The following is a 21,786-nucleotide window of genomic DNA, read 5'->3' as shown; positions in this document are numbered from 1 at the left end:
TCTTGAGTATTAGTCAATTATGTGATAAAGGATATATCGTCAAATTTGAATCTAATGCTTGCATTATTGAAAAACCACACAAAAACACATCTATGATTGCATTAAAATAGAATAACGTATACACCATTGAATCTTTGCAATAAAATGTGTTTCTCAATTTTAAATGAGGATGCTTGGCTTTGGCATAGGAGATTAGGTCATGCTAGCATAAAACTAATCACTCAAATATCATCCAAAGAACTTGTACGAGGAATTCCTCATATCAAGTTTATCAAAGATAATGTGTGTGATGCTTGTCAATTAGGAAAACAAATTAAGGGTAGTTTCAAATCTAAGAATCAAATAAGCACCTCTAGGCCTTTACAATTGATCCATATGGACTTGTTCGGACCAATCTCTACATCAAGCCTAGGAGTTAGCAAATACGCCTTCGTCATTGTAGATGACTATAGTAGATACACATAGACTTATTTCTTAAAACACAAAAATAAATGCTTGAGATATTTTACCAAGTTTTGCAAACTTGTTCAAAATGAAAAGGGTTATATGATTTCATCAATTAGAAGTGATCATGGTGGTGAATTTCAAAATCATGATTTCCAAGAATTTTATGAATTTAATGGATACAATCACAACTTCTCTACTCCAAGAAATCCTCAACAGAATGGAGTAGTAGAAAGGAAAAACAGAAATTTACAAGAAATGGTAAGAACCATGTTGAATGAACATAGCCTACCTAAATATTTTTGGGTCGAAGCCATAAACACTATATGCTATATTTTGAATAGAGTTCTAGTAAGACCCTTACTCACCAAAACTCCCTATAAGTTGCGGAACAACAAAAAATCCAATGTTTTATATTTTAAAGTTTTTAGGTGTAAGTGTTTTATCTTGAATGAAAAAGATACCTTAGGAAAATTTGATGCTAAATCCGATGAAGGAATTTTTCTTGATTACTCTTTGGTTTCTAAAGCTTTTCGTATCTTCAATAAAAGAACTTTAATTATAGAAGAATTCATTCATGTTGTTTTTAATAAGATTTATGAAATCAAGAAAAATAATTTTTGATGATGATGTTAAATTTGATTCTTTGAATTTAAATGAAACCCCTTCTCCAACTAGTAACTTGGATGCATCCACTTCCGAAACATCCTTACCCAAGGATTGAAAGTATGTAGATGCTCATCCTAAGGATCTAATCCTAGGAGACACATCTAAAGGGGTTCAAACACATTCTTTTCTTAAAATTTTTTGTGTCAACGGCGCTTTTCTCTCCCAAATTGAACCTAAATGTATTGACGAAGCCATGAAAGATGATTCATGGATTATCGCAATGCAAGATGAGTTAAATCAATTTAAAGAAATGAGGTGTGGAAGCTTGTTTCTAGGCCAAATGACTATTTAGTTATTAGTACTAAATGGGTCTTTAGAAACAAGCAAGATGAATATGGTATCATGGTTAGAAACAAGGCTAGATTAGTGGCCAAAGGTTTCAACCAAGAAGAAGGTTTCGATTATGAAGAAACCTTTGCTCTTGTGGTTAGATTAGAAGCCATGAGGATGCTCCATGCCTATGCTAGTAATAATAATTTTAAATTATTTCAAATGGATGTTAAAAGTGCTTTCTTAATAGCTTTATTTCTGAAGAAGTTTATGTTGAACAACCTCCCGGATTTAAAAATAATAGCCTCCCTAATCATGTATTTAAATTAACTAAAGCTCTTTATGGTTTAAAACAAGCCCCAAGGGCTTGGTGTGAGAGACTTAGTTCTTTTCTTATTGAAAATAATTTCACAAAAGATAAGGTCGATACTACATTGTTTATCAAGAATTTTAAAAATAATTTTCTTATTATTCAGATTTATGTTGATGATATTATCTTCGGTTCTACGAATGAATCTCTTTGTGAATCTTTTACTAAAACCATGAGTCTTGAATTTGAAATGAGTTTGATGGGAGAATTAACATTTTTCTTAGGCTTACGAATTAAGCAACTAAGCAATGACATCTTTATTAGTCAAACTAAATATGCTTTAGATCTGCTGAAAAGATTTAATATGGATAGCTCAAAAGCTATTAATACTCCTATGAGCACCTCCATTAAGTTAGAAGTTGATGAAAGTGGAGAAAGCTTCGATCAAAAAACTTATAGGGGTATGATAGGAAGTTTACTTTACCTCACTACAACTAGACCAAATATCATATTCAGTGTAGGACTTTGTACTAGATTTCAATCGAGCCCTAAGACATCTCATCTTAAAGTGGTTAAAAGAATACTTAGATATCTTAAAGGTACCACAAATCTAGGATTATGGTATCCAAAAATCAAGAATTTTGAGTTAATTGCTTATGCTGATGTGGATTTTGCTGGGTATAGACTAGATAGAAAAAGCACATCAGGAACATATCAATTTTTGGAACATTCCCTTGTTTCCTGGTCATTTAAGAAACAAAACTCGGTTGTATACTCAATAACCGAAGCTAAGTATATTACAGCTAATGCATATTGTGTGCAAGTTGTGTTGATGAAAAACACCTTAGAAGATTATAAAGTCCATCTTAAAAATATTCCCATTAAATGTGATAACATAAGTGTAATATGTTTAATAAAGAATCACATTTAACACTCAAGAACAAAACATATTGATATAGGACATCACTTTATACGAGATCATGTCACTAATCATGATGTAATCATAGAGTTAATTAATACTAAGCATCAACTAGCTGATATTTTTATAAAACCTCTGAGTGAAGAATAATTTAATTTTATTAGAAGAGAATTAGGAATATTAATGTGTCCAAATGCATGAACTTGTTAAGATTATTTTTCGGACTTTCTTGATTTAATGATCAAATCACTTAATTACCATGATGATTTTACATAATTACATGCCTTAATTATATGTTGTAAATTATGTGTTTTGGATACAAAAATTTTCATGATAATAAGCATATTTTATCTTCATGATTGAATTTGAAAATCTATAGCAAAACCTCGTCCGAATGCATGAAAGTATTAAATTTCATTTTCGGATCTTCTTGATCCTAACAATTAGATTTTCTCAATACATTATTCTCTTCCGGACTTAATAAACATATGTCATATCGAGTTTGATTCACATTATTGATTTTTGACATATAGAATCAATTAGCAAATGCATCTCTCATAAACTTATCATGTGAAAAATATCTTTCGAGAAATGGATTTGATGATTCCTTCTTATATCTTTTGAGAAATAGTTTTACGTGCAAGGATTTGATTCACACACATATCTTGATCCTTGTAAAAATGAAGCGTGCTTTAATATCTTATCAAATTTAACTTCATTCGAGTAAGCTCACAAATGGCTTTCCTCCTTCATGCAAAAAGATAATAACAAATAAAGAGGAAGAAGCAATGAAAGTTATCTCTGTATCATGTTTTGCTTGAGATGTTTGTATAATTGGTATTCTATCACTTATTATTGAAAAATGACATAAACCTAGTTAAAATTTGCTTATATCGTTCTCCTTTTTGTCGATGACAAATGGGGAGAAATATATGAATTGATACTATGAGTGCCATATTTGAATTTAATGCTATATGAATTGATGCTATGAGTGCCATATTTGAACTTGAATTATGTTAAGATATCAAAAGCTTGCATCGAAATATATGATAAATTGGTGATAAAATTGTTATGATTGCCATAATTGCATTATGTTATTGCCATATTTACACTATGTTAAGATATCTAGAGCTTACATCGTAATTCTACAAATTGATATCTTGTCATGTGATGAAATGCTATGATTGCTAAACACTTGAAATGTTTATATTATGTTAAGATATCAAGAACTTACATCAAAGTTTTACATGTTGATATCTTACCATATGATGAATTGCTACGATTGCTATCTTTCACATTTGAAATATAAAACCTGAAAATGGATGTCAAGCCTTGACATCATTTTCAGAGAGATACATCATGATAGGAATCATGATGGGAGTATTGATAAGGTTAAACGATCTTAACTTATCAATATGTCTCTTGAATTCAAAGGCTTTGAATTCAAGAATGACTTATCTCAAGTATGGCATATAGATGGGGGGAGTTAAGATTAACTCCATTATTAATTGATTGTCATCATCAAAAAGGGGGAGATTGTTGAATCTCGGATTTTGATGATGAAATCAATTATCATTTGTTATCTAATACATATGTTGAGATAAGTGTGCAGGATTAACTACAATGGAAGTAAGACATGCAGTAGGAGTTACGCCGGAATCAAGACCATGATCACGTTGGGGGTTCGAGAGTTCGACGGAAGTCCGGATGGTCGTCGGAGGTTCTACGAGAACAAATCCGAGAAGTCTAGGAGCTTGCTAAAGAAGCTCATCGGAACTATAAAATTGGATCGTCGCAAGTCCAAGAATTTGCCGGAAGTCCGCCGGAGCATCGCTGAGGGTTCATCGGATGTTCGTCGGAAGTTCGCCGGAAGAAGCGATTGACGCACTAGAGCAAGTTGTAGTAAATGTCTTTAGGAATGAGAGGTGATCTTATTAACTTAATCTGGGGGTAATTGAGCCCTTGACAAACCCAAATTGGGCCGAATGGATCAGCCCATTCAGACCCAGATTTTCTGGCCGGCAGTGGCACCACTTGGGTCGGCGTTGGCACCGCCCAGGAGCTCAAGAAAGTTGGGCAGTGCAACCACCCAAGTCAGGTGGTGGTACCGCTAGGGCTCAGTCTTTGAGCAAGATTGGGTGGTGGTACCGCCTGAGCTCGGTCTCCGAGCGAAGTCAAGCGGTGGTACCGCCCTTGTCAAGTGGTGGTACCGCCTGAGCGACCGTGACCCTCTAGGCCTAATATCAAGCTAGCCGCGAGTCATACCTATCAGAACTTCTTTTGGCTCAGTGAATTATTATCTCCATAATAATTCACTTGACTTATCGACTACAAACGTACTAGAGCACTACGCCATAGTCCTCAGACAATACAGGGGAATCTAATCCATTGGACCTATCTGTCCTCAGTTACCATGTACCTATAGTCCCTCATCTATATAATATCCTAGAGACCATATATTGGGTATGGTGCTGTCAGACCCATATGTTTTCTACTCGAGTCTCGCTCTAATCGGATTCTCCTAGAGAACTCTTTCTCTCTCAATCTAAATGACCCTAGCTAGGGATTTGTCTGAGCAAGAATATATAGAATAATTCTCTCATGACGCCGAGAGTGGATGATCCTCTATCGACACTTAATAGCCCTCGTAAGGTTGATTGTCACTCCCAATGATCGGTTGTACTAGATTTGGAACATCCAAACCTATAAGTCTGATATCAAAGAATGGAGTACTCATACAGGACATTCTTGGTGTCTCAAGTCTAAGGACTAGATACACCATTGGGACTACGAAATCGTTATCTGACAATAAGGCATCATTAGCCATCCAGCATTCCGTAAGTAGATCAATTAGTGAACTCATTCTCCAATAAGCACTTGTACTGTATCCCTAGTATCCCCACACGAGTAGCTATAAGACTAGTTGCATCCATCATATGGATGGGTATACAACACACTAGTTTGTTTGGTTATCTCGATGTCTCTCTCGATTAACCTATGATTGGGATTATTTAGGATCTGTGTTTAAAGGCAAATTGGTCTCATTATCGTGATCTCATCACGATCTGATTCTCATTTCACATATCCAAGGATATCACAATATATATATGCATATATGCAATAGTCAATATAAAGTGATAAATATCAAAATATAATGAGCAAAAAAATTCTGTGTTAAGTCACACGTGCCAACACTTACATGATTGGCTTGCTGGGCACCTATGACTAGCAAAAACAACCTTCCAAAGAATAAGAAGGATTTAACACTTAGAACAAATAAAGATCATTCGAGCGAAAGCTTAAGTGATGATAAACTTGAACTTCTCTCTATAAAATTTGAAAGGTTTATTAAACAAGAATTAAAGAATAAAAATGAACTTAAAAAGAAGTTGCCAAAGAAGAAGAGAGCACTTAAGGCGGCTTGTGATGAATCAAGCTCATCCGATAATGAGGAGCAAACCGATGAAGACGAAACGACGAACTTCGCCTTAACGGCTCTCGACGATGAGGTAAATGACTCACTCAAAACCCCCTTAATTTATTTTAAAATTACTTGATGCATTTCATATGTTATTTTTAAATTAGTATATAAAATATAATAAATAAATAAAGAAGAGGGGATCATGCTAGTAATTTTGAAAAAGAAAATAAAAATTATATGTTTTATGATAAAGGAATAAAATGTTAGATTTAAATCTAATGATAATCCTATGTATATTTTTTAAGAAAAAATAATATGTATCTTGATGATTTCCGATTTTGATTGGAAATGCTTGATGTCTTAATGAAAATGTTAAGAGGTTTGATATCATGCTAAATGTGAAATTGTGCATGTTGTACCTTAAAAAAACTTAAACCATGTTTTGATATCATGCCTAAAGTAATGATGCATAATGATCATGGTTGATAAGTTTATATTTTAAAATTATGCATCATGATTTTTGGGTAATTTATGGTTTATTGATCTTGATAATTTCTATAATGAGATTTACTCTTTCGATTTTAAATTATGATGTATGGTTTTTATACGAAAAACTTGAGCATACTTATATAAAATCAATCACGTAAAATGAAACACATAAAAAAAATGCATTATCATTGGAATTAAAATGATAAATCAAATCTCTTGTTTAAAGAAGTCTTATGTTTAATGTGTTATATTTTTTGTCATGAAAATTTTGTAATGAATCTTGTCTTTATCTTTGTCTTTGTCTTTTGGTTTTAAACAATGATATATATTTTGATTTGGCATAAAAGACAAAGACATACTTGTATGAAACAAACAACTTCAAATGAAACATATAAAAAGGGAATACATTTTCCATCTCTATCTTATTGATTTTTCGATAAAAGATTAATAAATCCATGTATATTATACTTTTATGAATATCTTGGACTATGAAAATGGTTTGATAAATTTGAATAAGTTTTATCAAAATCATAATTTCTCGAGACTTATAACATGAAATCTTTTATGAATCAAGATCGCTTATTTGATCTCTTATGCTTCTTTTTGTCATTTACTAAAGAGAAAAATTTTGTAGATAAATCATGAATTTTTTAGAATTATAAATATTTTTTTTGAATTGAAACATTATGCATGAATCAAGTTCTCATGTGAATCTATCTGTGTTGCCTTCATTGAATTTTCCGAAAAGTGATTTTGATGATAATTTTGGATCTATTTTCATATGACTAATGAGATAATATATCCAAATAAATCATTTATCGTATTTACGACTTGTGGTATATTCAACATGAAACATCTTTCTTGATGCATGTATGATTTAAGAGAATATTTATCAAATCGTGATAAGATAAGATTCTCTTTATATTAATCAAGATTTTTCATGATCTCCTAAGAATTCTTTTCATTATTTATTTAAGAGAAGATTTGTTAAAATGAATCATGGTTTCTCTTGATTTCTTAGAATTATAACTTGAGAATTATTTTTATAAATCAAGATTATTTACTATGAGTCTTTCTTTTTGCTATTTGAGTTATCCAAAAAGAATCATAATAGATCTCTTGATATTCACAATTTGTCTTCATGATTTGTATATCTCATCATCAAATTTTTCTTGTTATTTTTCATGTGATAATATGAAATTATACATGAAATACTCATGAATTTATGTTGATGCATACAAATGAGAAGTTATGATCATGCATGGTAGGATGTAATGTAATTTAAAATTTTGATACCATCATGATTTGAAATACTTATGATTTGGAATGATACATGCAATACTATGTTTTTTTAAATGATATTTTATCTTTGTCATAATTTATAAATTGATATAACGGGAAAAGAATTACAAAATTATATTCTTTCCTTCTCTTGCACAATGACAAAGGGGGAGAAAAGTTGCTAGTTTGCACATCATAAAGAGAAGCAAAAAGCATGCTAATCTCAAAATATGCAAAACTTTGCCAACTTTCATATGTGTAAAAATTGCTAGCTTGCATGTTCTAAAATGTTATAAAATTCACTAGCTTGCATGATATAGAACTTGCTATCTTGAGCATCACCAAGAATTGCTATCTTGCAATCTCAAGAGAAGTAAAAGTGTTATCTTGCATATCTCAAGAAGCAAAACTTGCAACTTGTACATTGCAAAAGAAGCAAGAATTGCTAGCTTGCACACTTTAACAAGAGGCAAAAATGCTATCTTGCATTCTTTTTCGAAAACTTGCTATCTTTAACATTGCAAAGAAAAGCAAATATGTTAAACTCTACACATCTCTAAAACTTGCTAACTTGTATGTTGATAAAACTTGAGATTATGTTTATTATACAATGATTTAAAATTATGTCTAAACACTTACTAGTTGAACTTCTCCTTTTTGTTGATGACAAAGGGGGAGAAGTGTGATGTTATATATGATTTTATCATGATATGTTGCTTGGATTTTTGAATCCAAGAGTTCTTGTTAGGATCAAGAGGTCGGCACTAAGAGGGGAGGGGTGGTGAATTAGTGCAGCAGTAAGATAACGACGGTTTAAAAACTTTCGTATGATAAAATCGTTTCCGATGTAAAACCGTTTTCGGAAACTTAACTTGAAAGCGAGTTCATAAAATTATTAAAGGCAATAAGCACTTAAAGATGTTTGCTGAAAAGATAAATTGCACAAATATAAATAAAAACCATATTTTAGAGTGGTTCGGTCAACGTGACCTACATCCACTTTCGGCTTCCTCCTCCGACAAGGTCACCAGTGTCCACTAGAGGCCTTCCTTCAATAGGTGAAGGCCAATCACCTTTTTACAACTCAATTCTCCTTTTACTGGGTTAGGAGATAACCCTTACACCCTCACTCACTCCTCTCTCAATCTATTCTAATACTTAGAACTTTGAGATGAGCTCACACAAGATTGCAGTAGCATTTCTATACTTTTTTACTCTCAATACTTGTGTGTTTTAATTAAGGATAAGAGGGGTATTTATAGGCTTCAAGTTGATTCAAACTTGGAGCCTAAAACTTTCCTATCTCGGGTTCCCCGGGCACGGGCGGTACCACTGCCTACGCTGGGTGTACCACCGCCTAATGTCAGTCTGACGCTGACATTGTCCTGGGTGGTACCACTGCCCAGGTCTAGCGGTACCACCACTTGGGGGGTAGTGTTGGGCGGTACCATCGCCTAGACTAGCGGTACCACTGCCTGGCACCTTGCTAGGGGCGGTACAACAGCCCAGACTAGCGACACCACCACCTGACACAATCTCGAAGACTATGCCATGATGGTGAAACTTCTTTGGGCACTGTTTGGGCTTCTTATTGGGCCCAACATAATTCTTACATAGGCCTAGCTGGCCCCTAATTGGGTTGGCCCAAATCCAAGCCCAATTACATGCTAACTACGAATCCTAAGACATTTGCTAAACAAAACAAGTCTCTATGTCTATTCTTCTAGCGAGCTTCCGACGATCTTCCGATGAACTTCCGACGGACTCTTGGTAAGCTCCTGGACTTCACGATAATCTTCTTGGTGAGTTCTGACGAGCTTCTCTGGCAAGCTCCGAGACTTCTCGGTTGGTTCCTTCATAACTTCCGACGAATGTCCGGACTTCCGACGAACTCTCGAACTCCCAACGTGATCGCGTCCTTGACTCCGAGACTTTATTTTGCTCCATGCCTTGCCATCATAGTTAATTCTGCACATGTAAAACATACTTCGATCTAGATAATTAATACTAAGAATTAATCAAGTTGTTTGGCATGTCATTGGTTCCTCGGCGCTTCATCCGATCCTTTGGCGCATCGTCCTCTCTTGCGGCATATTTCCCAATCAGCCAGTTGACTCCGCAACTCTAATATCCTTAGCGCAATATCTGCTCTTCTTGGCCCGATGCCCAAATCCATGGCCCAAAGCCTTATGTCGATATATCGACCGATCCACCAACTTGACGTCTAATCTTCTGATATGTTCCTCCGGCCAAACATGATTTTTTCTGCTTTAATTATCTCATTCTGATCGAAGCATCATGCGTTACTCAAAACACAGATTAAAATATAAATACATATCAATTGGTTTTATCATTAAAATATTATATTCAATAGTTCTATCAATATGGCATATTGATAGGGGGAGTTAAGGTTAACTCCATCATCAATTGGTTGTTATCATTAAAAAGGGGGAGATTGTTAAATCTCAGATTTTGATGATGAAACCAATTGATAATGTTTATCTTATTTGTGTTTTGAGTGATGCAGGGAGCTTTGATTAGGGAGAGACAATTGAAGTAGGAAGAATCATGTTGGGCCAGAGTGAAACATGTCAGAAGATTAGACATCGAGCCAAAGGATCGGTCAATGTGTAGGCAGAAGACTTTGGGCCAATAATTTGAGTATCGAGCCAAGAAGAGCAGAAATTACACCAAGGAAATCGGAATTATGGAGGTCAACTAACCGATTGGGCAATAGGCCGCATTAAGGGAGATAGTTTTGCTAGCTTAGATAAATTGGTGTAAAATTTACTTGATATGCTTTCAAACACTTGCATTGTTGAATGACTCTCCTTTTTGCCTATGATAAAGGGGGAGAAAGAACTAGCTTGCATGGTGCAAAATTTGTTAGCTTGCTCTGATACCAACTGTTAGGAATGAGTCGGCACTAAGAGGGAGGGTGTGAATTAGTACAGCAAATAAAAACGTCAGGGTACGGGCGGTACCACCACCTACAGCCTGACACTGGGCGGTACCACCACCCGGTCTAGTGGTACTATCGCTTGGGAGACTGTGTATGAGTGGTACAACAATCCAAACTAGCGGTACCACTGCCTGACAACCTCGGAGACCGGGTTTTTCGAGTTTTCCAACTCACAAGCAGTTCTACCGCTAATTCTGGCGATGCCACCGCCTAGCCTAACATTTGGGTAATTGAATGGGCCTCCCAATGAGCCCAAATTACTCCCAATTTAGACTCAATTAGTCCCTAATTGAGTTGGCATTGTTTCACCCCAATACCGACTCAATTAGATCTAAAACCTATTTCGATCTAGACAATTATTACAAAGCTCATCAAATGTTGTCTAGTCTTGTCATTGGTTCGACACTTCATCTGATTCTTCGGTGCATCATCTTCTCTTGTGGCCTATTGCTTAATCGGCCAGTTAACCTCCGTAACTCCAATTTCCTTGGTGCAATTTCCACTCTTTTTGGCCCGATGCCTAAATTATCGGCCCGAAGTCTTCTGCCGACATGTCGACCAATCCTCTGGCTCGACGTCCAATCTTCTAACATGTTCTACTCCGGCCCAGTATGATTCTTCCTGTTTTAATTGTCTCTCCCGGATCGAAGCTTCCTATGTCACTCAAAACGTAAATAAGATAAATACTATCAATTGGTTTCATCATCAAAATCCGAGATTCAACAGTAATTATACTGAGTTTAAAAAGACATTCATAAATAAATCCTATTCCAATAAACACATCTTCCTTAGATGTTATAACTTTATATGCTTCTAAAATTAATATTATAGCCTAATTGTAATAGAAAAAGGCACTAGTTAGGTTCCATTAGTTACTTGGTACGTGCATCACATTATCAAGAACAAGTATTTTTCTTTAAGTTAGCTTCAAGTGGATGCATATAGTTCCTAGCACATTCGTAGATGTCCCACTCATGGTCACACTTCTACTTAGATTTGATAAATGGAAAACTAGTCTCGACTAGTATAAACATAGATGATGACACCAAAATCTAATTACCATTTAGAGTCATGATAGGGATGGTTCAGTCATAGTCATATTGACTTAAGGTCAAGGGTTGAGGGTCAACTTTTTCGTCTTTTGGTAAAAGTTATTCTCCTAGATGTGGGTTTGCTTATGTTGACTCCCTAAGGTCCATTTATTATACTGACAATGTTATTTTCTTTAGGTGAGTGATTGAGGTCAAGTAGTACTATCTTGATTCTCGCCAATCATTTCTTAATTCTCCAATTTATGAGTTAGTGGGAGACTTTTGTGTCATATAGTATATTGACACAATTGCTCTCAATTGATTGAGAGTAGGGTGACCCACGATAGTGTTATATACCGATGGGATATCGAAAAATAAAAACTTGATCTTCATAGTCTTTAAACAATTGTCAGAGTCAAAAGTTACATAGAGGTCAATAGTCTCAAGGGGGATGATAGAATGCCCTACGAAGCCTATTAGGGTTGAAGATATTAGTTGAAGATCTCTTATTGTTAGATCAAATTTTGAAAGGCATCATAATATATGATGTCTGCGGAGCTCTCAATATCAATTAGGATTCTTTTCACTAGGGCATTTACAATAGGAAGGGAGATTACCAATGTCATCGTGCTTAGGATCCAGGTGCTCTACCTTCTCTTCTCTAAACATGATCAACGAGTCCCTGTTGAGGTAGAACCTCTTTACTTGGGACTCCCTTGCATACATCTTTCAAGCGAAAGAGCTAGCCCCCCACCCAACAGCTAGTCCTAACAATCATTCCCACTTGCTACTTGATAGGCTCTCGAGGCTTTGGTGATATCTCTTAGACATTGGAAAGGAGCTTATTAAGGTGTCCCCTTTGGATTAACTCTTCGATTTATTCTTTCACAGTATAACAATCTTCAATGTCATGCCCTTGATCTTGGTGGACGCAATAGAACTTTGCCATGTTCCTCCTAGTTATCAAAGTTCTCAAATGACAAGGCATATGAAAGATATTATTTTCTTATATTTGCGTAAAGACTTATGTATGGAAAGTGTTCAAGGTGTAAAGACATATCGGGGAGAGACACGATCACTCCTTAGTCGATCACTGCACGACCTTTTTGGAGGGTTCTAATGTGAAGCACTTTCTTCTTTAGCTCGCTTCTTCAACTCAATCTTTCTTTTCCTAGCAATTATAGATTCAGTAACAATATGTTGATTGGATTCTTATAGAAGCTCTAGGAAGTTTAATGGGAGTTGAGTGATGACTTTGTAAAAAAAAATCTTTGAAGGTTGTAAACCAATAATATAAGTGTTTATGAGAACAAAAGGGGTTGGGCCAGCCACTATCTTGACCTCTTCATTAAACCTTCTTGATAACTCTCTAGCGATTCCTTTTCTTCCTGTCATATGGCCAAGAGAAAGGTAGTGGACTTTTTAGAGAGTCTAAAGTTGAAGTTTATTTCGAACTCTCTTGCCAACTGTCTAAATAAGAAAATTAATTCAGGAAGAATCTTTGCAAACCATTCTTGAGCCGCACCGTCAAGGTTATAGGGAAAGTCCCACATATGAGTAAATTAGTGGTCTCATAAAGCATCATTTGAGAAGTGAATACCAATACATGCTCAGATGGCTCAGACTTTTTATCATATATATCTATGTTTGGGGGTTGAATGTCTTAGGGAATTGGCTCATCATTTATGATTGTCACAAAGGGAGATCATATATACAACTCAGCTTCTAATTTTTTTCCTTGTTTTATCTTTTTATGAATGTCTTCTAACTTTCGATCTATTTCATTGAGGTCATCCCGAACCTTATCTTCAAGTTCGACCAAATGAGCAACTAACTTGTTTTGGATTTCTCGTTCTAATGGAGGATTTGGGATTTGAACTAGTTGTGGAGAGTGTGCTACTTGTGATATGTTCGCTCGAGTTGGACACGATTCTATCATAAAATTAGAAGATGGAATGAGTGATGGGATTAGAGGTAGGAACTGTGAAGTGAATAGAGTAGGTTGTGTTTGTTAGGTTAATTGGGCCAGCTAAAGAAGGTATGAAACTATAGTTTAGACTATCTTGATTAAACCTAAACTTATTGGACTAGAGTGTGTAAGGTCTCAGTTTAGACTATATTGTGGAAGCTAAAGGAACATATTACTGGGGAGAAAGTGGTTGATTGAAGGTTGAGTCCTAGAAAAGTCACTGAAAGAGAGTGACATTGGGAATCTTGAGAGGAGTGTTCAGGCGCTGGTCGACACCCCGAGTTGCCTAGGTCCTAGGATCATCGGGATTAGGGAATTCGATAATGGTGCATTTGGAGCTGTTGAGCTTGGCCCATTCGAGTTCAAGTCTTTAGAATTCAGTCGAGACGGTCTAGTGAAGTTCCCTTGAGATATTTTGGTTAATTCTCATTCTAGTATTAAATTGTTATGTCTATTTTTAGTTGTCTGAGGTGAAAGCCGACTCGTATCCAACCTGGTCTACTTCTCGAGTTTGTCTCAAGCTAATCTCCTCTATCTATCATTTAAATCTTGTAATAACTATATTAGGGTACTGTCAATAATGTTTCTTCAATACTTAAGTCAATAGACTAGTCAGATAAGTTAGATATATCTATTTAGTGTCTTATGATACACATATGAGCCCTTTTTTACGGTGGGTGATTTGTGCTATTACTTCCTTATGAAGTGAGGCTCATGTAATCCTAGGATATTAATTTTGGATGTATCTACCATCAATTTATGTTGAACTTGGGATTTTATCATCTCTTAACACGGCATGGATCGAATGGTGGGGGTAACAAGTTAGCTAAAGAAGGTGAATTTTTAGAAAAACAATATGCATACCATGTGAGATCCATATGTTTCTAGCATACCACTCAACGAGATAAAGGATTTTGTCATGTGATATTGACATGACAAATTATTATGTTGATGACATGGCTTGAGTACAGCTATCACGTGGGTCTGAGTCATCAACCATATGACATCAACAAGTTGGATGACACGTGGTCTCGATGTTGGTCATGTGGTCTCGACGTATTAACAAAATGTTGTTGGTGGTATGGTATCACTGTATCGATCTTGTTATGTCCATACATTGGGCTCGTGATTTATTATTTTTTTATAATATATGATTATAATAAAATATTTTGAAAATGATCAAACCATCTAGAAGATTTAATTCGACAACTCTTATAAAATTAAGCTGGATCAATTTGACGTGCACTAATGTTCGTACTAACATATGGTTTATAAAAGAACTTTATTGCTATGAATTGGATGGAAATCTTTATCATTTTTTAAAATATCAAATTTACCCTATTGAACCGTACATCAAACATCTCAATTTTTCACAAAAGATTGGCTCACATTTCAGCGTGGGCACGTGTTCTATCGAGATGGGAAACGATAGATTAATCATGGGATAGTCTTTGGATCCTGATAGTCATGGGATAGTCTTCCCGTTAATCATCCCGTTAATCATGGGATAGTCTTATGATAGTCTTCCCGTTAATCATCCCGTTAATCATGGGATGACTAAATGGGAAACGACAATCATGGGATGGGAAACGACAAAAGAAGGTCATCTCGTTAATCATCCCGTTAGTCTTCCCGTTAATCTTTCCGTTAATCATCCCGTTAGTCTTCTGATAGTCTTCCCGTTTCACATATCGAGATGGGAAAAGATAAAAGAAGGTAATCCCGTTAATCATGGGATAGTCTTCTGCTCGTGATCGCAGTCGCATCATTGGTAATTTAATAGGATGACAGATTAACGGGATGACCTTCGATTGGAGTCCCAATCGATCTCCTGCCCGACAATAAATGTCTGAAACAGACTAGCAGTGACATATTGACGGGCCGGCATGAGGTTCAGCCAAGGAGGCTCTTTCCAAAGCTTGGAGATGTGGTTTTGCCATCATCGGTGATTCTAATATAGTAAAAATAAATTATATATATTTCTATAAAGATATATCATTTTAGCTAATATTGGTCATTAGCATAATGACATTAAAACTTGAGTTAATTAAAAAAAAAATAACTAATAAAAGAAATAAATGAAATATATATTTTTAAAATAATTTATTAAGACTAATAATAGATTGTAGTTGATGAATGATAATGAGAGCGCGTATGTGAAATATTTAAATATTTGAAGACATTTGAAATTTAAACGAGCGAATTTGCTATTTCAAAAGGATAAATATGTAAAGCCGTAAAATATATTTCCCTTCAGTAAAGGATAACATTTGATCCAAAGAAAACTCAGGTAAATCCTCATCTAGATAGTTTGAGTTAGCTCCATGAATCAAGGGCTGTAAGCGGTTACAACAAGCATTTTACTAAACTCGATCATATATATACTAAAATCAGGAAAATATATGTAATTTTCGAAAGAAACGTAAAACCCGCCCCTCGTTTTATCCCCTTCGGAAGGTGACAAAGAGTCAAAACAAAAGAGACCGGCAGAATTTTCTAATCTTGATTCCGTGCAGTGAGCATCTCCTAATCCCATCCTCCACTCCCACCTTGTCTTTTTCACCACCAACGCCCCTATCCCCTCCTCCCCCATTGGGCGCGATCCGGTGAGCAGCGATGGCGAGGCCTCCGACAGCGTCGGTGTTTCTTTGCGTCTCCTTGATGATTCTTGCTCTCGCTGGAGTCTCTCGGGGCGGATACATTGCCTATAACACCAGCGGTGGCACCGTGGTTGGGAAGCTGAACGTGCACCTGGTGCCGCACTCGCATGATGATGTCGGCTGGCTCAAGACGATCGATCAGTACTACGTCGGGTCCAATAATAGCATCCAGGTGTTAAGCTCTTCTTTTCGGAGGCGAATCGCCAAGTTTCTCTGGGTTTTAATTGGAAATTTTTTTCTTGGTAACCTTCAACAAAATGTGTTGCCAAGATAGTCTGCATTTTAGTGTACAAATATTTTCTTGATAACCTTTAATGACGTTCTGCTCCAATTCCTTGTTCTTTCCAACATAATGTGTTGCCAAGATAGTCTGAGTCATAGTTTAAGCACCTTTACTTAGTAATCTTTAATCTGGTCCGCTCTAATTCTTTCTTTCCTTTGAAATGGAACGTGATTAGGGTGCTTGTGTTATGAATGTGCTGGACTCGGTGGTGGACGCGTTGCTCAAGAATCCGACCAGGAAGTTTATCTTTGCTGAGCAGGTTTTGCATTTTTCATATTTGGTTTTATGATTTTGACGGTTGTTGTTATGTAAAGCGAGAATGAATTTTCTAGTCTTGTTACTTGCAGACTTTCTTATGACATGATCTTGTTGGACTCTATTTTGTTGGTATTATATTAAGAACCTGCTTAGATCAATGGTCTGTTAAGCCTCATATAACTAATTTCTGTAATGCTAACGAATGTTTTTGGAGTCTTCTTGTAAAAGGCGCTTATGCTGTGTTTGGTCGTTGTTAACTCTTTTATTGGTTTTAAATCTTTCATATTCATTGTCATATCTTTGTCATATACTCTTGGGATACTTTGCCCTGAAAAATATAAAGTATAAAACGGTACCATGTGTTGGCTCAATTTTCTTCCGGCATTTCTTCATCTTATCTGTGACACATAGACTTCTTCCATTTAATGTGGTTCTCTCCAGCAAATGCTTTTTGTGGGAGGTATAAGCACGCCTAAGAACACATGATCATTTGCCTTGTAATTACAAGTGCAGATATTGATCCACTTCTGTTTCTATTTGACTTGATTACCGCTGTCACAGAGAAAACACACATTTGTTGATGCTGTTAGTTGCTTTGGTTCTTTTCTCCTATGCATAATTTTTTTGCCATTCTGATGTATTATAATTTTGTACACAAGACTTCAAAATGACATTTAATCTTCTAAATGGAGAAAAGTCCAGGTGAAATTAGAACACTGTACAATAACTAAGACTGCTAAAAATTATTATTCCTAGAGGGCAAATATTCACTGTTTTTGCTACATGTTTGTTGTCAATTTCAAGCCAAATGGATCAATTAAACAGTCAAGGATTGATTGTTGCTAATTGACCCCTCTCTAATTGAGCTCAACTTTATTAGAGTCAACATGTACAACTCTTATTTTTGTAGGTAGTCCTCGTCCTAGTATGCTGAGAAGTGTTTCTAGTATGTGTTCTTTCATGATGAAAAACTTCTCTAGCATTTGCTTTAGGAGGAGGAGCTTTTATACCCAACTGTAAATATTTCATGTAGCAATGTCTTTGTGCTTAATTGAATTTGTTCCAAGCATTACACAAACTTGGAATCCTTGAAAGCTGACAAAGCAGACCCATTGGCTCCGAATCATGGATTTTGACAAGTGCAGATTATTTGCTTCATATTAAATATTCTTTGGTACTACTAATCCTCTCCCTGCTTGATGTTGACATGTTAAGCAAGCTACGTGAAACTCCTGACCTGTGACAGTGAGTTAAGCTGACCATCTAACTAATAAAAAAAAAATCTGGTACTACTTATGCAGTAAGTGCCAATAATTAATTTGTGTAGAGCAGGCCATTATCAATTATAATAAAGATCCTATATAATTCTTTAGGATATGTAAAAATCTAGGGGCTACAAGCAAGGATCGGAGGAGCTTAAGTGTAAATGATGGTGGAGGCAAGGTTTACCGTATCATGGTGTACCGCTCGGTATGGGTGGTACGTACCAATCCGATCGAGAACTGGTATGGGTATTACATCGATATTCCCCATATACCATATGTTAGTATGCTTAGTATGGCTCGGTACAACTCGATACATACTATACCGACGGTCGATAAGATAAACCATGGGTGGAGGTTTATATTTTGACTCAAAATATTTCCAACTTGACCTTGATAGATGAATGGTGGTGGAGGTTTTTCTATGGTTTTGTGTCAATTTGGAAGCGGCATATCTCCTTCAAATGCTATAAGAGGAAGCCTCTTTTGGATAACTCCCTAGCTAGTTCCTCCATTTCTACTATCTAGAAGGGCATAACACACATCCAGACATGCTTTCAAAATCTCATGTTGTTTTATCCTTGTTAGTTGACTCCATATTAGGCATTGGAAGGACAATGATTGGTTAGATACTTCTTTTGTAGGCAAAGCCTCCTTTGCTTGCAAAATTTGATTAACAATCCTAATTAAAGTATGAAGTATTGGCCTGATCTCGATAACCTATTGAATCAATAAGATACCGTTGCACCAGGTAATCTACCAACCTGTACTACCAAGTACCAAGTATTATTAAATAAAAGAAAAAAATTAAAAATGAGCGATAACGTATTGGTGTTGACCTAATGTGTAAAAGTACTTGATCAAATTCCTAAATATTGGTCAGTGTGTAACAACCCGATAATTATTAAAACCTTGATGGCTTGATCCCAGAAAGACACTGACTTTCAAACTGCATTTATGTGCCAAGGGAAGGAGGCCCTACTTAGTCCACATTAATTGGTATGTTTGGTAGTACATCTAAACCTGGTCATTCTACTTGTGTTATCAGTTTAGAAGTGAACATTTTGTAGTTTTTGATAGCTTCCTTACACATATTCCTCAACTTTAGACGTTCCTTATATCCACTCTACAAATCTAATAAGCCACTTGCATTCCTTTAAAGTGGTTGACCTTTAAGAATATAGTCAATTCCAAGAAAGTTAATTAGAAAGATTGGCTTATAAAGTCACGTATTCCTTTTGCTCTAAGCCATTGGAGACAAATTATCATATTCTTCTTCAATGTCTACTGACTCCTTCCATTAATGTCTATTGGAGTTGTGGCACCTTTATTCCTTCCCCTTAAAGTTGTAATGATTTAGTGATGGCTTAATCATGCTCCTACATTGATTCATTTGGAAGTAGCTACAGCATGTGAGTTTTTTGGGTGGCCTTTTGAGGAACCTTAATGAAATTCTAGATGGGTGTTAGTCTGGTTTGCTGATCTTACAAATATAGCTCTTGCCTTGGGATCTTTGATTTTTATAATTTTGTTACTTCAATCTCTCAAAGTTTGTTATTGAGATGAAGTTTCTCTTATTGCTACTTATAAGATACTCTTTCTTCTTTATTTCTTTTTTGTTCTCATTTGCTTTTTTTCATCTATATTTAATTAATATTTTAATAAAATTAGTTTGCAGACTCGATGATTCGGCTCGAGAAAGTAAAAAACACAAAAAGCTGTGTTATAGGATTAAAAGATGATGTCCGTGTTACTTCTTGATCAGGAGATCATTGCCTAGTTATTTTGCATTATTTTGGACCACACTATTAATGAGTAGATCAATACACAGCTTTTACTTCTCTTCAAGTGAACCATTGTCGAGGCGACTCAACGTTGCCTTTTATGAAAATATTTATATATAAATATATATATAAAATAATTTTTTTACTTTTATATATCGTTTTTCTAGATGACATCGTCGAATTTTTATTTTATTATATATGTATATATATGTATGTATATATATGTATATGTATATATATACATCGAATGGTATACCGCTCGAAATACAGTACCGTACTATACCGAGCGAATGTCGAAACTTCGGCATGGTACGATATTTCAATCCTTGCTTTAAATAATTCATTGGTCGTATTGACAAAAAGTTGACTATTATTAACAATGTTTAACATTCAAGAGAAAGAAAGGAGAGAGGAAGAAGCAAAGAGAAGGAGAAGGGGAGTTTGTCGATTGGGAGAATAGTCATTGGAGAGGGGGGTTATCAATTGGGAAGGAGGGGGAGGGTGGCGACAATAGGGGAGAAGAAAGACAGAGGGAACAACATGAGGGAAATAGAGGGGAGCAATGGTGGAGGGGGAGAAAGAGGGAGGGCAAGAAGCAAAGTGAATGAGAGGCGATAGGAGGAATGAGGTAGTTGGAGGAGGAGGTGGAGGTGGTGGAGGATGAGGAAGGAGAGGAGATGGGTGTTGTGAAAAAAGTGGGCAGTGTGTATAAGTTCCGAGAACAAATTCATCGCTTTATGGTAGTGATTTAAAAAGGCGCTCGGGCGCTTGCCTAGGTGCTCGGGCGAGGCGAGGCGAGCCCCGAGCGCTTCGCTTCATTTCCAGACGCGCGCTTCAAAGAGGCGCCGCTTGGGCGCTCTCCCGAGCCCAAGCGCCGGGAGCTTCGGGCGAGCGCCTGGGTTAAACCAGGTGACCAAACCAGCGTTTGAGGTCTGGTTCAGTCTTCAGTGCTTTAGTTGGTTCAATCGAACCAACTAAAGCACTGATATCAGCGTGACTTCCCCAACCCTAACCCTGCTTGCCGTTCACGCGACTGTCGTCGTTGCTGCTGTCGCCGCTCGCCGCTCTCGCTGTTGTCGCTCGCTGCTATCGCTGTCACTCCCACTATCGTCGCTCGCCGCTCCCGCTGTCGCTGCTACTATTGCCACTGTCTCCACTCGTTGCTTCCACTCTCGCTCCCGTTGCTCGCTGTTGCCGGTGCCACTATTGCCGCTTGCCGCTCCCGCTGTCGCTGCTGCTACTCGTTGCTTTCGCTGCCACTATCGTCACTCGTAGCCATCGCTCTCGCTCTTCTTAGTCAACACCCTCGGTCTTCCGACTCTTCCCTTACACTCTTCTCCTCTTTCGATAGTATACTATTAACAATATACAATATACTGTTAATAGTATACTGTATGCTGTTAACTGTATACTAGTAATAGTATTTGTATTTATTAGATTAATTTAATAGCATATTTTTATTTAAAAAATTAAAAAATATATTTATTAATTATATTATATATTTTTATATTTTAGCGCCTCACTTCGCTCGAGCGAGCGCCTAGCGCCTTGGGCGTTTTTGAACCTTGGTGCCTTTTGATGCCTAGCGCTTTTTAAATCACTGCTTTATGGCTGATCGATGATTACTAGCGATTCTGGCTTCATGTAGGCAAAGTCTAACCTTTAATTCAGCCTCAGGATGGGGTTTTGGGTTAGCTTACCCTTATGGGATCATGACCCTTTATCATAGCCATCGTAGCACATGTATCGCCCAGGGGTCTAGGTGTGAGTAGTC

The 21,786-nt window shown here is 36.3% G+C and overlaps 1 protein-coding gene across 1 annotated transcript in view; it reads left to right on the top strand.

Moving 5' to 3' along the window:
- Positions 1 to 16,286: 16,286 nt before the first annotated feature.
- The window catches only part of LOC135612541 (alpha-mannosidase-like), a 45,950-nt gene continuing 40,450 nt past the window's right edge, over positions 16,287 to 21,786 (top strand). Inside the window, exons 1-2 of the mRNA XM_065108948.1 lie at positions 16,287 to 16,597; positions 16,884 to 16,967. Of these exons, the coding sequence (XP_064965020.1) occupies positions 16,382 to 16,597; positions 16,884 to 16,967 (300 nt within the window). The 5' untranslated portion in view covers positions 16,287 to 16,381. The remainder of the gene's footprint in view (positions 16,598 to 16,883; positions 16,968 to 21,786) is intronic.

This window comes from Musa acuminata, chromosome BXJ2-5, assembly GCF_036884655.1.
Source record: "Musa acuminata AAA Group cultivar baxijiao chromosome BXJ2-5, Cavendish_Baxijiao_AAA, whole genome shotgun sequence".
NCBI lineage: Eukaryota > Viridiplantae > Streptophyta > Magnoliopsida > Zingiberales > Musaceae > Musa > Musa acuminata.
The sequence above is the reverse complement of the archived record's forward strand: the minus strand, read 5'-3'. Positions and strand labels throughout refer to the sequence as shown.